The 15,300-nt window shown below is 42.0% G+C and overlaps 1 protein-coding gene across 1 annotated transcript in view; it reads right to left on the bottom strand.

Moving 5' to 3' along the window:
• Positions 1-3,608: 3,608 nt before the first annotated feature.
• SNX30 (sorting nexin family member 30) overlaps positions 3,609-15,300 on the bottom strand; it is a 47,324-nt gene continuing 35,632 nt past the window's right edge. The window contains exons 7-9 of the mRNA XM_075488585.1: positions 11,093-11,179; positions 6,076-6,228; positions 3,609-4,197 (exon numbers count right to left, since the gene is read on the bottom strand). Of these exons, the coding sequence (XP_075344700.1) occupies positions 4,138-4,197; positions 6,076-6,228; positions 11,093-11,179 (300 nt within the window). The 3' untranslated portion in view covers positions 3,609-4,137. The remainder of the gene's footprint in view (positions 4,198-6,075; positions 6,229-11,092; positions 11,180-15,300) is intronic.

Genomic DNA, 15,300 nt, shown 5'->3' with positions numbered 1-15,300 from the left:
AAAAAAAAAAAAAAAACATGTGGCAGGTAGTAGCAAGTTGCCTACCTTAAAAAAAGGCCCTATTTTCCCTATTCACTGGTTGTTGTAGTAAAAGTGAATATACCAAGGGAAAGACTGTTCTACCTTCGGAACATAAGAAGGCTGAACATCTAATGAGCTAGTCTATGCAATTTTGCTCAGTGGTTATCAGCACTAGGATTTTAAACAGTCTGCAACATTAATCACACTCAGTTAAATTGTGCAAGTTTTAACAAAAGCATGGCTCCTGTTAAAACACTGAACAGTCCGTGGTGGGCTGGGAGGGAATTCTTTTGTACCCTGGCATCTGCAGGACCGACACCTGAAGCAACATGCATTGCAAAAAGGCTATGCAGAACCACTGCTGCAAGGCTACCTCACAGTACCTCCGCAGGACCATCTCTGCCAGTCATGCTTTGCAGATGTTTCTCTTTCTACCACTTATCCTGCTACTCTATCCTTACCACAAGTGTCAGTGTGACAAAAATCCAAGCAGACTTCAGTGAAGAATCCATAGTTTATTCTTTGATACAACTCATGTGAGAAGGGTTCGTGTCTTTAGGGCTAAACCTATTACCTTTTCATTTTTCAATGGATACCTGAAAAAGCCATGATGTTTCAACATCTGTGTTTATTGCAAGAGTCAGAACCTGGTAAAGATACATATGAACAACGCATGCTTCATTACCAAGCATGAAAACAAGATCTCAGTGCTTAGGTTATTGTGCTGGTGCCAGTTAAGAGAAGAAACAAACACCCCAGAAATTACACAGAAGTAACCAGGACAGCAGTGAATTATGCAGCCTCTGAGAGGGAACTTGGTCTGGCTATGATTACAAGGAAAACTGGGCTAATTTAAGGACTGTTGAAGGACCCACACGTTACACAGGCTTATAGAAAGGGTGCAACTACTTTTGATGTCATTTTAGTGCATGTGCAGAGGGTGACCTTAAATGAATGAACACTCAAGAAGTTACTCAAAGCTGAAGCTCCTGCACTACTCCTGCTTCCCTTTACCAACACCTTTTACTTTTCACACTTAAGGTTTGGGCCATCCAAAGGAGAGACTCCTATCCCGTAAGGATTACGGGATAACGTGTCAGAGTTTCACTAACAGTTCAGATCTCAACTTCCCACTAACAGCAGTTGAGTAAGTGCACTCTTTACAAGTGTCACTTTATAACTTACAGGAGTTTTCCGCTATCTTGTAGTTCTCCCATTGGGCACTGCTGCCCCAAACCTCACAGTCAGGATCCTCCCCACACCTCACTGCCTCTCCCACAGCTACCTAGTGATCTACAACAGCTCTTTATAAAGAGACTCCTCCATAGCCCATGGGAGCTGAGACCCACCACTACACACGCTTCTTACACTGCAGCAATTCTTGCAGAGGACTCCTCTTTTGAATGTTGTTTTACTTCCCTTGTAGGTGCTTAGGAAGTTTTGGGTTTCCACATCACGTAAGAAATCCTATCAGTGGCCACAGCCTGAGGCACATGTTCCAACCTCTCCTCCAAGTCAACTTGCAGGTGCCACAGAGCCACATACTCCAACAGAGAAGTGCAAAGCATGCCTGACTTTCAATAGCTTAGCCAGAAAGCGATTTATCTGAAATCAAAACATGCTTTGGTTGAGGACTAGTTTAAAAACTCTGCTGCAGAATCAGTGGCATCAGATTAAAGAAAATTTAAGCTGATCTTCAACAGCTCCAGCCTCAACAGTAACACGTTGATTTGAACTTCACTTGATACTCCCCACTGTCCATTACGCTTCTCATGAACAGCTGTGATGTCAATTGCTAAATTCCCCAGAACCAACACCGACTTCAGTCTGACATAAAACTAAGAGTGAACAGGACCTCAGTGTTGTAAGGCATCAGACAAAACCTACTCACCTGTAGGAAAAACCCCACCATCCTTTCTACTCATCTTGCACTGTTTTTTCATAAGGTGAAGGGAAGACTGTCCAAATATTAGTTCATTTTGTTTGACTCCCAGTGATGTTGCAGAGTCAACTACAAAATTCCACTTCCCACACAGAAACCAGCTCAAAAAAGCATGTTGATCTCTGTTTGTGGGAAATACGGAAGACTGTAACCCTGAAATTAAATGTTAAGTGTTAGATGTTAAATGTTAAAAGACTGTTAAATGTTATGCAAGTGCTTATTTTAGAAGGGAAAGATTGAAGAAAATACTTGGTTAATGCTTCAAGGTGGTCCCCTTAAGCACTTCCCTTGCACAACAAGAGTAGTTTGTCGCTCTGGACCTAAAAGCAACTTAGAGTTCTCATTTACACCAAATAAGTGTATATTGATAAACTGTGAGCTTAAACCAAAAAAGCATAGTTTTAGTACCACAGAGCTGTCAATGGAGGCTGAGTCAAAAAGGAAGACCTCTTAAAATGTCTTAAAGTTGACTTTTGCACCCAGAGAGCATCATCTCATTAGCCTGACAGCTACCACATTGCTGCAATAACTCATCTTGACAGTTGCTATAAAGCCACCAAGCTGAGTAAGGGGGCTTCAGGTATACTTCGTGTTTATGAAGGGATAAAGTCCAAATCAGACTGGTACCTGGTAGGTCATCACAGGAAAACACAGAAGTTGCACATACTCAGTGCTCAGATCCTTCATAAGACTATTGCCAGTGATCAAGTAATCACTCAAGTTTAGCAGTAAGCGCTCAGAGTTATTTATTCCCCCAAATCCCAATATTACACTGATATTGGCCCCAAACCCCCTCACTTAGGATGGTTAAAAAGGAATTATCTGCATGCTGTTAAACCAAGACTCTGGGACCTTGGGAATCATGGCAGCATTCCTAAGGCCATTAACACCAAGCAGGCATTTACTTGAGGTTGGACTGCAAGAGAAAGGGAAAAAAGGGACTTGCAGAAGCAGTTACATTTCTAAAGGCCAGTAAAAACTACTAAGAAAATAGATCTGTACCAAAAGTAGTCTTAAAAGACTTGCCGTGTGGTTCCGCAGAGACAGGTATGAACACTATCTGTACCTAACAGGGTACCCACCTACCCCCACCGACCTGTTTAAGGCAAGTTTCACACACAATGATGCTTGGTGTAAGCAAGCATTTGACACTTTTTGGCTTTTGGCTGCTGCAAAAAGGGGGAGAGAAAGCAGAGTTCTACCTTTACTACAGCAGGCACCTTAAGTGACCAAGCCCAAAGTGGCTCTAGTTCAGAGAGAAAAAAAAAAAACAAAAAAAAAACAAAACAAAAAAACCACACGTTTAAAGCATGGACCAAGAGAATTCTACCATGCAACTTCCAGAGCTAACTTTAGCAAAAAATACACTAAAGACTCATACTTGCTTCCACCATTCCCACAAGCCGTGAAAGGCCACTGTTCAACACACTCCCGCAGCTAGGCTGATTCTGATCCCCAAGTCAGTCACAAGTACACTTCAGCCAACTGACATGACTTCATAATCACCAAGGTAAATAAAGATACTCAGTAAGAACCAACAGCATGCCACACTCACAAAACCACAGTTCATGCTTGCATCACAGGCTATCTGCAGGTGGTGTTGGTATGTTCTGCCTAGGACCAGCCCAACTCCCACACAGAAAAGTCTCCAGAAACCATTTTATCCAGAGGGAGCATATGGGCAGTAGCAAAACAGAAAATACTCATTTCCAGCCTTTCCCTGTCCATCCAAAAAAAGGGATAAGGATTAGTTAGGGAGTACTGTATCATAGGAATAACTTTTTTTTTTTAGCAAACAAAACAGAATGGTAATAAAGATGTCATTTGGCACCTTGCAGTAGAGTTTTATTTTCATCTTTTTAGTGTTCCACTCATCAGTTCCTTCCAGACTAGAGAGGTAAGTTTTATCAAGATCCCCGTGCACTTTCACTATGAACCCCCAATCACTCCATAGGATAAAGAAGGAACCATTCAAGATAACTCAAAAAGATGAAACATACCCCAGTTTAAACACAGAAAGTGAGGAAAAAAATTAAAATAGTTTTCAGAGCGTCTGTTCCAGCCTAAGTGCAGCTGGCGTTGAAGTTAAGTTGACAAAAGGAGTCCTTCATACAGTTCCAGTATGTCTAGTGGTACTGAGCGTAGAAGCACTAGACTGTCCATGAAGGTACGTCTTATTTGGTCTCTGGCTTGTCTTGCAATAGTGGTATAATTGACTCCCACGCCGTAAGGCACTGAAGACAGAAATAAAGATTTTAAAAAAGGGATTGTACATCAGTTCTTGTAACTTTTGACCAGCCCTTCCAGACCAAAAGAATGCAAGTTCAATAAAGGCTAGGTGGGTCTTTATAGATTATTACAGAACAGGTAAAAAAACCCAGAATCTCAAAACAGCAAGAAAGTGTTCAGAAAGAATAGCTGCAGTTTCCAAACAAAGAAAACAAATTAAAGCTTTCCGAAGTCACCAGCTGGCCCAAGCCATTAAAAATCATCAAAATACCCAGGATTTCCAAATTATCAAGCTAGATGCGTCTAAGCTGAAGAACACCACAGCTTTCAGCTAGGCAGACAAACTGTTTCTAGTAGAAATTCACAACTTTGTGGTGTGATTTTGGGAGAGGGCTGATTTGGACACAATGGCAGCTATTATAGACTATGTCCAGCAAACTTATTTGAAAAACCCATGCATTTAGGGAAGGTAGTTCAGAGACACAGTGTACTCTGGTAAACCTCTGGGACTTGACTCCATTACATGATGAACTGGTAGTGCCTGGTATAGTAAAATAAAAGTGGAGTCTAGCTTCTGGGTTATTAGAAAGTCACTCCAGGCTTTGGAATCATTTCCCCAGACACTTAACTTACTCCAGTCCTTGTGCTGTGTATTGTTACTGTCTTTCAACCATGTACTGCCCAGAAAAACTGGACAAATACAGACTGTAGAACACATATTATTAAACACTGGGAATGGGCAAACTCATCACCAGCTCTTATATCCACAAGTCACTGTTGTCAAGCATCTTCCTTCTAATCTTGCTGATTGTACTGCAGGTGAATAGAGTATTTCCAGTTGTGTATCCTGAAGTGATTAGACGCTTTTCCTACCAAAAAGCTTAGTTTTGCTCTTAGCTGCAGCAAGTAAGATGTACAGATTTAACTGTCAATTGCAGAGGCACTGCTGGAAGTCCAGTGGAGCCTTTAATATCCACTCCACAGCAGTCTCAGAAGAGAAAAGAGACCAGGGTGAAGGAAGTTCTGTGTGATTAGTTATGGATTACTGCCAAGACAGACATTGGAAGGGGCAAAGGAAGTGCACATTAATATTACATAGAGAGGTAAGCTAGCACAGGAAAAAGTTTGTAAAGTAGATGTGGAAAAAAGCAATAGGCAAGAAGATAAAGTATGTCACCACGCATAAGCCTAGTAGCGTTTAATATATCCAGCACTGCATTGGGCAGCACTGTTCTAGCATGAAGGAAAACTAGGTTGGCAGCATATGCAGTTAAATGTCAAGGCCCTTTCACTTAAAAAAAAAAAATCTAACACTGAATCTCAGGTACACTTGCACCAACTGAAAAAGGGCAGAGGCACCTAACTAGGCATTTCCAGGACTAGCATACAAGGGACAGAAATATGTGTGTGAGGGGACAGAGATTAGAACAATTTATACATACCAGGTGTAATCTATATATGGATCCATGGATGTACATTAACCCATGTAGTTTGGTTCATAAAAGGCAGAATCAAGAGATTTTTGAGTCTGGTAGTATTACTAGAACATGCAATTTTGGTCTTTTTCATCACCACTACTGCTGCTCAGTCATTTGTTCAATTCAAGAATGCAAGACAGACAAGCATCCAGGATGAAATGCTGTTACAAGGGCTGCCTTGCAAAAGGCTGCTAGTCTCATGCAGATCACTTGAGCATGACCAGCAACTCAATAGATTACACTAAGCTTCCGACAAAGAGCAGGTTCCACAGCACTAGAGAACTCATGTAGATGTCCAAGATTATTTTCTTCAAGACAGCGTGAAGATGTCCTGAAGAATTATCACCACCTCAGAGGAAAAGGAACTACTCTTATTCCTGCCAATGCTCCACCAGTGCCACATACCTTCTCGTAGTACTGGATGTTTTTATCTGCCATCCCCATGAGTAGCTGCCTAAAGTCTTGCCTTTTGTTGTTCTGCCATCTCTCCATATCTGCTTTCAGGTCAGCATTGAAACACTCTACTCGGTCTTGACACTTCTCAACATCTGTGGGTACCTGCAGCAAAAGAAATGAAGATTGAAACTGTCACCAAGTGTGCTAGACTGCTGAATTAGCTCAAACCCCACTGAGCAAAGCTACAGAGGAAAGCGTAAGTTAACAGTCCAGTAGTTACCCTGAATAAACTCAGTTATGGCTGCAGGGAGAAAAGCCCCAATTCTGTATTAGTGAGGAGATGGTATTGCTTAATTTGTTCTCTGCTGTTTGAGGTGATGGGCAGTTGCGCTTGTCCATCTCCACGCCAGATATGGAGGCAGACTGAGGAAGAGCTTGCTAGAGGCACAGGAAGAGGAAAACCATTTGGTGTAAGTGATGGGTGCCTAGGCTCAGTTCCTAGTTCTCAAACTGAGCAGCTTGACTACAGCTCCAGAGCAAGCTTTCTCTCCTCCTTCCCATTTACAGTTGCACTAAGCATTTCCTGATTTACACTAGCATGTATGAAACAACAAATATTTAGGTTTGTTCAAAGAACTGGATAAGAGACCTCAGTGTTATCTCTCGACTGTAGTATAGAAACAGTGATCAGCTATGGCTGCAGAATAAAATTCCTAAGCCTCTAGTTTGTAGCTTCCACTTTTAACCTTGCAGGCTTCCTGGGGAAAAAAAAAAAAAAAAGTAAACGCAAAGCACTGATGATTGTCACTGTGGATTGGCTCATGGGCCTTTGGACTCAACACTGGACATGTAATCACACACAAGCAATGGGAGATATCTTGAAGGACAGCCTATTGCAAGCCTAGGTAGAGATTTAAATGGATTATGGCAGTAGTCACTGGTGCAAGGTAGATGCTCTTTAGGCCACAGAAGTTGGTGTTCTTTGCTTATGTTTTAACTAACATCATGTATACCACCATGCCACTACAGGAACAATTTACAAATGTTTCTTCAAGCAGGAAAGCCATGAACACCTCTCTCTCTCCCTTCTCCTTGTGCTGCATGGTCCACACAGACAGGAAGCCTATAAGGACATGCAGACTAAGCCCATGACCTCAAAAGAGGAAACCCCTGAGCTCTAGCACCAACGTGAGAAGTGAACTTCCACTCTGGAAGATGTGACTTGCACAAAGGCAAAAGGCAGGATGAAGAACATTTGCAGAAGTTTGTAGTGGCCCCTCTCACACTTGATACTTTCAGGAAATTCCCTTTTTCTTTGAGGGGTGTGAAGGAAGGAAGAGGATGAACAGACTATGTAAGAAGTTTTCCATAGGCAACAATATAGGAAGTTAGAGGTGTGCTACTACCTTGCAGTTTGGCAAGGTACACTATTTAGGCAGAAACATATCAACTCTGGTTCTTCTCCAGGATGTGGATTAGGGCTGATCACTCACGTATTATTGTTGTCCAGTAAAGCTGTTCGAGACACAGGAAGCACCTCCTTCATACTCATGGGATTTGAGTACTCCTTTATTCGCACAACTGGATTTACACTACAGGCAGCTTGGGGTTTCAGTAGCTACACATTTCCTCCACCCTCTCAGAGCACTATACTTCTGGCTACAGAATCCACTCTACTACAAGTCCAGACATGAAATTCTCTTGTAGACTTCAGACAAAAACACCAAGCCAGTGGCTGGAAGGTTTAGAAGATGCTCTCCTAAAAGCAAGTATGCCTTGAGTCATATTTATAAGCACTCTACTATCTTAACGGGAAAGGCTAGGCTATCAAGAGGAAGAGTCATGAAGTCTGGAAGCAAAACCACATAAGATTTCACAATCCAATTAAGTTAGTTTCTAAGCTCTCACCAGCTTCCTGCTGCTTGTGCCAGGATCTGAAACCACAAAGAAGCTATTAAAAAAAAAAAATCTGTGCTTTCTCACAGCCAGTTCTCCTGCAGGTCAGGCTGAGAGGGCTGTATGAGTTTAGGGCTACCAGAACAACCCAGTGGTCAGCAAATGGGTCACATACACTCTAACTAAGGAGCAATGTCAATGAACTCCAGCTAAGTCTCCACAGGCATCATAACAGCAGTGTCTGCACATGCACCAGTCCTGCTCAGGAGTGTAAATAACCTTCCTTCCAAAACTGCAGCTTCCCAGAACAGAAGTTGCAACTCAGTAGCTGAAACAAAATTTTAACTTAATTAACATCTTTTAAGGACTTTATGTCTAGTGCAAGGTTAATAAAAAGAGAGGTTATAGTTCTAACATCAAATTTGGATACAAGTTAAAACGTCAGTGCTGATACTTTTATCTGCTTTTACCAGTGAAGATATTAAATACTAGCTCACAACTAGGAACTGAGAAGAAAGACAACTGGACTTTGGGGGAAGTTACTACTTTCTTACTGATGGCTGCTCGGAGCTAATTGTGTAGCTCAAAAAAAACTCCAACCCCAAAACCAAGTGACAACTGGCTCAAACTCCAGTACACTCTGGAAGGGCACATCACTATTTTAGTGAGTCAGTTTAAACTGAGAAGAGATGTATATGCAGGCAAGAACTGAGCATAAAACTGTATATTCAGGAGTCTAGTCACCTCATTATATGATATGAAGTTCTGCACCTCCCTCTATTCCTTTTCATATTAATTCTTGAATTAGAAGAGTGTAAGTATGCCTCACATCTAGAATTTAGCATGGTCAAGTGCAGATGGCATCACATGCACCATAGGCATGTCCACTTTTTTAGCATGTCCACTTTTTTAAAACTCCTCTACAGCGTCATTACCAAGTAACAAATGGTCCTGAAGCACGACGAATCCAGCATTTATTAGGCAACTAATCTCTGTATGCATTCCTACCTTCCTGGTTCTCTGGAAACATATACTGTTACAAGCCTTTTTTTTTTTCCTGTAAATACATATGGTCACCTTCTACTTCAAGTTCTGCACTCCCATATTTACTGTTCCCATAGACCACCACACTGCAAAGCCTTGAGGCAGACAGAATAAATTAAGTCAGGGTAGACTCCAGCTCACCAAAAGGAAACAATCCCTGCACTTCACTACGTTGGCTGGATCACTGCAAAACCAGCTCCAGCGTGGGTCAGAAGTGGGTAAGAAGCGCTTCACCACCACACTTGTTAGAAACTGAAAGGCTGCAGACTCCGCACTAATACTGTTACACTAGTGTTAAAAAAACACCAGACACACTATGCTTTTGGTGTAAACGTCAGCATTCTGAGCAATATTTGCTGATAGGCATTTACAGTAGCCCTACAAGCCTTCTGCATTTATAGGCCACTGAGTTCTAAGCTGATCATCTCAATGTGAGAACGACCTAATGACACTGACGGAGCTTTGTGAAGCCAATCTGATTATGTGTACAGGAGTCCCAGAATGCCCTCCAGTGGAGGAGATTAACAAGTAATGATAGGCCCTCATTTCATGATCCAAAAGTAGGCCTTTTTTCCCTTAAGGTTTTGTTGGTTTTTTTTTTAAAAACATAATTTCTGCCAAATCAGCTAAATATGCCAAAAGGAATACAAATGCCATTCACTGCATAACCCAGCTCTGATCCTCTGTCTGCTTTTAGTTTCCAGCAAGTCATAGCCAGGAGACCTCACTGAATGGAAGATGTGCTGCTAGCCACAGCTCAGAGCTACCAGCTTTCACAGACAAGGACATTCCCTCCAGGTGGAAAGTTCTATTAGTTTGTTTGACTTCACCTTGTAAACAACACAAAAGACTTACATCAGGAAAAAAGGTACAAGGAGTTGCCAAAAGATATGCTTATACTCTGGAGAGGAGATGTAAGTATTCAAAAAATTCTTCAGACAGCTATTTAAGTGCTGTGCTTTACACAATAATCCCACTAAGAGGTGAGATGCAAAAGCCTTTTAGTAGGTGAGAGATTAGCAAAGCTCAGCAGTTCCACTGTATCAAGATCTTGATAGAGTCCAATGCCTAAAAACCTCATTTGGCTTGCTGGATATGCTAGATTTAGTTCCCTCTATCCTACATACAACTTGTTAGAATACCTGCTTATACAAAGCTACACTGAGGAAGTAACAGTACATACCACACCAGCCAGCAGTGGGGCAGGCAAAAGACCAAAATACAAGTGCACCACAAGATACCCAAGACACCACTATTTGTAGAGTCCATGGCAGACGCAAGACCAGAAAAATACCAGCTTGCATTTCTATGCTTTGTCCTCTTCAGCTTCTTAAAGAAGATATGTGAACCTCCTGTAAGATTATTGTACGGTAGTCCTAATAACTAATGGATGACTTTCCAGTATGAACACAAAGATGAATGGGAACCAAAAAAACCCCAAGCAGAGGAAGGGAACAAAACCTGTCGTCGTTGTTGGTTAAAGTTGCAGTGACTTCAGACAGGGCTCTTGCACACTGCTTCATGCAGAAAGCAGGTGGCAGCATATACACACCAGTTCACAGCTTTGTTCTGCATGAAGCTCAGCCAAAACCTGTCACCCAGGGACGCCTGCTGTGTCTGTTCAGCATCGCATAGGAAGACCTTCCTAGCAGAAGGGGCAAAACATGGAGTCTCCCACAGTCAAAACAGGTATCCTACAATATGGTTCAGCAGTGCCAGGGCTAGGACCTTAACTCAGCTAGCTGACATACTGCTAGATCACCAGGGACTGTTCTACCACTGCTTCAGACCCTGTCACTAAACAATCCAACTGATTGCTGGCTGTTGTTCAAGTGTTACACAGGTCAGATCCATCCTGCCCTGAATGGTGGGAGATGAGTAGTACAGAAGTTGCTAGACGGGTTACATATGTTCATACCTGCATCTTTATTTCACACCAGCTGGCCAACAAACTTCTGTTCTGCCAGAAATTGCTTATACTGCAAAGAAGCCGCCAGACCCAGACAAAGCAAGTTCTGTTTCTCCATTCTTCTCAGGAAGTAATATAAGTGCAAGCTGTTTTTGTAGAGTAGTTTTAAGTGCTAACCTTTGGACGGTCTTCTTTTTTCAAGGCTACTGCTTCCAGTTTTGCTTCATACTCCGCTTGAACTTGATCTCTCTTCTTCAACACGTTCTATGGGCAAGAGAAAAGACAGCTGTGAGAGGGATCCTCTTGTTCTTTTCCTCCCCAGCCTTCACAAACCTGCAAATTGATACAGCTTAAGTGCTAATTCAGTCCAAAGTCAGACTTTTGGACTTACTTTGTCCTATTTTATGGTATTTAGGGAGCAGCTTTTAAAAACAATGAGCACTTGCTCTCCAGCAGCTGGCAGGGTCAGATAAAATTCAACTTTTGGACAAGCTGGAGGCATGCAAGATAGAAGCTGTCATGTAACCATGAATATAACCCTGACTAAGTAAATTCAATTCATCTGTTGACCTATTATTAGCATGAAAAGGATATAAAACAAAAGCATCAAAGCTGTCAAGGACTAGTGCAAAGCTTTTGATATCCTCAAGCAGCAGACAGACAACAGTGTGGGCTAAGAGACAGGAAGACCACCACAGAAAGTATTACATCTCCCTTTTCACTTGCAAAGACTCCTCAAAGTCCTTTATAGCAAGCTGTTACATTCTCGTGTTAGAACAAAAGTAAGCTTTACTTTTAGATCAGTTTGGGAGGTTTGGTTGTTGGTTAATTAAGAAAATTAAAATTATGGAAAGCACATTTACTTGAAATGCACTGAGCTACTTGAGTGAGTTTCACAAGCAGTAAACATTTTATTGACAGTATTCTCAGAATAGAGAGCAAAAGATGCTACCCTTATCTTTTACTATATCCACAAGCCAAGATCTCCAGTAAGGTTATACTACAGTCTTACAATCTAAAAACAACCACAGAAATTAGTCTTTTTAAGAACATACTACTAAAAAATAAGCAGTTCTGTGTCTGCAAGAGTGGGCAACTTACTTCTTCAGTCTTCACAAAGAAACAACTAGTATTTTTTTTTATAACTCAGCTGATGCAAAGCTGTTATTATTAAAAATGCTCAGAGGGAAGTCGGCCAACACTCACTGCTGAGGCACCTGTAAATTTGAATTTCTCTTGCAGCCAACTTGGCCAGTTCATGCTTTGAGTCTTCCTTTCTGTCACCCAGAAGGAACTACCCCATTATGCCAAGAGAAGGTCACTAATAATTTTAACAGTTTCAGACAAGGCTAGTAAACCAGGACTAGTCATGTGCACTGCTGCCTACAGAAACAGCTGTTTAAAAGAGTAGTTCTCAGAGCTCCAAAAGCCAGTCTAGCGAAGACCCAATTCCTAATTAAAGATGTACAAACACTGTATCTACCAATCATCGCCTTCCCCCTCCTCCCTCTTAAGCCAAGGGAAGGTCACCAGTGCAGTTGCTCTGGAGTAGAGAAAGAAGACATTGCAATCAATATTCTTACAAACCTCAGTCCATCATAAATGGGAATGGCACCCCATCCACGAAGTTGCTATTGATTTAGGCAAAAAGCAGGCAAAACTGAAAAATTCACCTTCAACAGCTTAACTCTCCCTTTTGTCCTCAAAGGAATGCAAGCAAGCATGCCACTGGTCGTGTTTGTTTGAAAAACCACAACATTCCCATTCCTTTTAGAATCTAAGCAACTACGTGGAATAGCCCTTAAGTGATTGAGGTTACCAATGCAACAAAAGCCTGAGAGATTTAGCAGGTACTTCTACTTTGTATTGCCTCTTGAACCTGGGTCAACTGAAATTTCTTCTCAGAAAAACAACTGCCTCCAGCAATTGCATTCAGCCTTTAGGAGCCTGGAGTTAGTGCAGTAAGCTGGATCTGTACCAGGAGTAGCCAATGATTAACAGGTATCGGCAGACTAGATTGAAAGGGCAGGTGTCTTATTTCTCCTTAAGTGCTCAAGTCCATCCACTGTGGACCATTAACAACATGCTTCTGCATACAGCTTTAAGTATCCATTAATGGATGACCTGTAAGTGATGAGAAAAATATTGCCTTCCCTTTCACTTGTCCCATATGTGAAAGGAAGTGTTTCCGCTGGCACCTCCAGGCAATCTCTTCTCAGTTGCAGATCAATGCATTAATGTTTCAGCAGCTCCTCTGAAAGCTCTGTACCAGATATCCCCAGACTTACCACAGCCCATGCAATACTTCCACTAGTTAAGGCCTCACTTACAGAGGAAAAAACAAAATTTAAAATAAAAATTAAAACCATATAATTTTTTTTAAAAAAAGTTGGAAGAAACCAACACCAAACAGAAACACCTCACATACCACATTTCAGTTATCTAGGGACAGAACTAAACCACCATTCCACATACAAAAGCAAGACTAAGCTTGCTTTCAGTGAGGCAGGTCCTTCTTCATTTTGTATTTAGCTGAAACATTTCACCTTGGCCCGTATCTCTGAAGGAGCTTCAGGAGTTTGCCATCAGCCTCCTTTCTCAAATGGCAATCCTATGCCATTTGCACACCACACAGCTTCCTACTATGACTAGACCTCACAAGAGGATCCTTATTTACTGCACACCTTTAGAGAGACAGTTAGCTATTCATGTGGTGCTTGCTTTAAACATGCATTAAAAGTAATGTCCAAGCACACAGCTGGGGATCACGTCATCTGATAAGGCTTTCTGGTAGTGTTAAGCATACAGAGTTCATGTAACATTTTAATATCACCACTGAATTATGGAGAGTGGAGTTTGTCCTCTACACTTGCCTCCCTGGGGAACACAGCGTACCACAAAAAAAGTGGTACCGCACGTTTGCTGACAGGGGCCTCACTGCACCAGGATTCGAGACATTGTCTGGCCATCCCATACATGGCCTGTGTTGTAGAAAAGGTCTCTCCTAGCACTACTAACTTTTAACTCAAGCCCGCGATGCCAGCCTCTCCCCACTTCTGCAAATCTTTCAAACGAACCCAGAGACGGGGCTTCCCTGGAGCCAGCCAGCATTTGTTTCAACCAGAACTACTGGGCTTTGCCTCTGCATGTGCAGTTCCCCCAGGCTGTCTCCCCCAGGTATAACAGTGCTCCTGAAGACACTAAGGTGAATATTCACCTCTAAAACAGTGAAGATAACCTGGCAGTTCTTATTCTGAGGGACATTCACCCAGCTAGAGACTGCTCTACAAATCAAGTTCCCATACCTATACCTGGGGTACAGTGTGCAACAGAGAAAGCTGTAGCTGCTTACTGCAGAAATAGCAACAAGACTGATACTTTCTAGGATAAGAAAACTGCACTTGGTATGACCTGAGAGAGTTCATTTTCGGTATTTGGGAGGGAAGGAAAATAGCAACGGTCTGCCTTGGCTAGAAGTAGTTTTTATTCTTGATTTTCGGACAGAGTAAAGTTAATGAGATGCTCAAGCTGGACACTAAGCAGCATAATCCTTATTTGCTATTAACTGCTATTTTGCAAGCGTGGTTTCTAGATCCAACCAATCCCAAAGCACTAACACAATGAGTATGTTCAGTCCGTTACCAGATAATAACTGACAGGAAGAGTGAATCCTTTAGGGCGCTAGAAAGTTATGTCAAAAGTCTAAAAATTAAGCTAAAAAGCAAGGGTTTCATCAGCTGAAGAGGCACTTCAGGCAGTTAAACACCACTTACCATAGGAAGAGCGGCATTAAAGACTTGCAGCTAGACTACCTGTTGGCTTGGAGACTGCACTTAGTGTCTTTGCATCATCTGAGGAGCCCCTTTAGAATGGGGCTGTCTCCAAGCCTACAGGTAGTCTAGCTGCAAGTCTTTAATGCCGCTCTCCCTGTGGTAAGTGGTATTTAACTGCCTGAAGTGCCTCTTCAGCTGATGAAACCCTTGCTTTTTAGCTTAAAAAAATTTTTCCCCTGCTACATTTGTGAAAAGTGCCTCTCACAACACAGCTTGCCACTTCAGATGCTATCTCCAGTAGGCCATGGCATTTGTAGCATCAAAAGCCAGATGCTCTGAGCTAAAAGCTTTAACCACTAGCCTGATGCTCTGTTTATTTGTAAGTACATGCACATGTACACCTTCCTACAGAATAAGGATAAGTCTGAAGACCCTGGGTCAAGGCTTCAGCTACAGCTCAGTCAGAGTGTTTCAGCAATACTTGGGTGTCAATAGCCCTGTAAAGAAAACACACCTCATTTATGCTGGGGTCAATACCATGACTACGAAAGCAAAGAGTATACTCAGGGAATTAGTGCAAAGCCTTCTGCAAGAATACTTCAGCCAGGCAAG

The sequence above is a fragment of the Mycteria americana genome, chromosome Z, assembly GCF_035582795.1.
Source record: "Mycteria americana isolate JAX WOST 10 ecotype Jacksonville Zoo and Gardens chromosome Z, USCA_MyAme_1.0, whole genome shotgun sequence".
Classification (NCBI taxonomy): domain Eukaryota; kingdom Metazoa; phylum Chordata; class Aves; order Ciconiiformes; family Ciconiidae; genus Mycteria; species Mycteria americana.
This window is presented reverse-complemented; position numbering and strand designations above follow the sequence as displayed.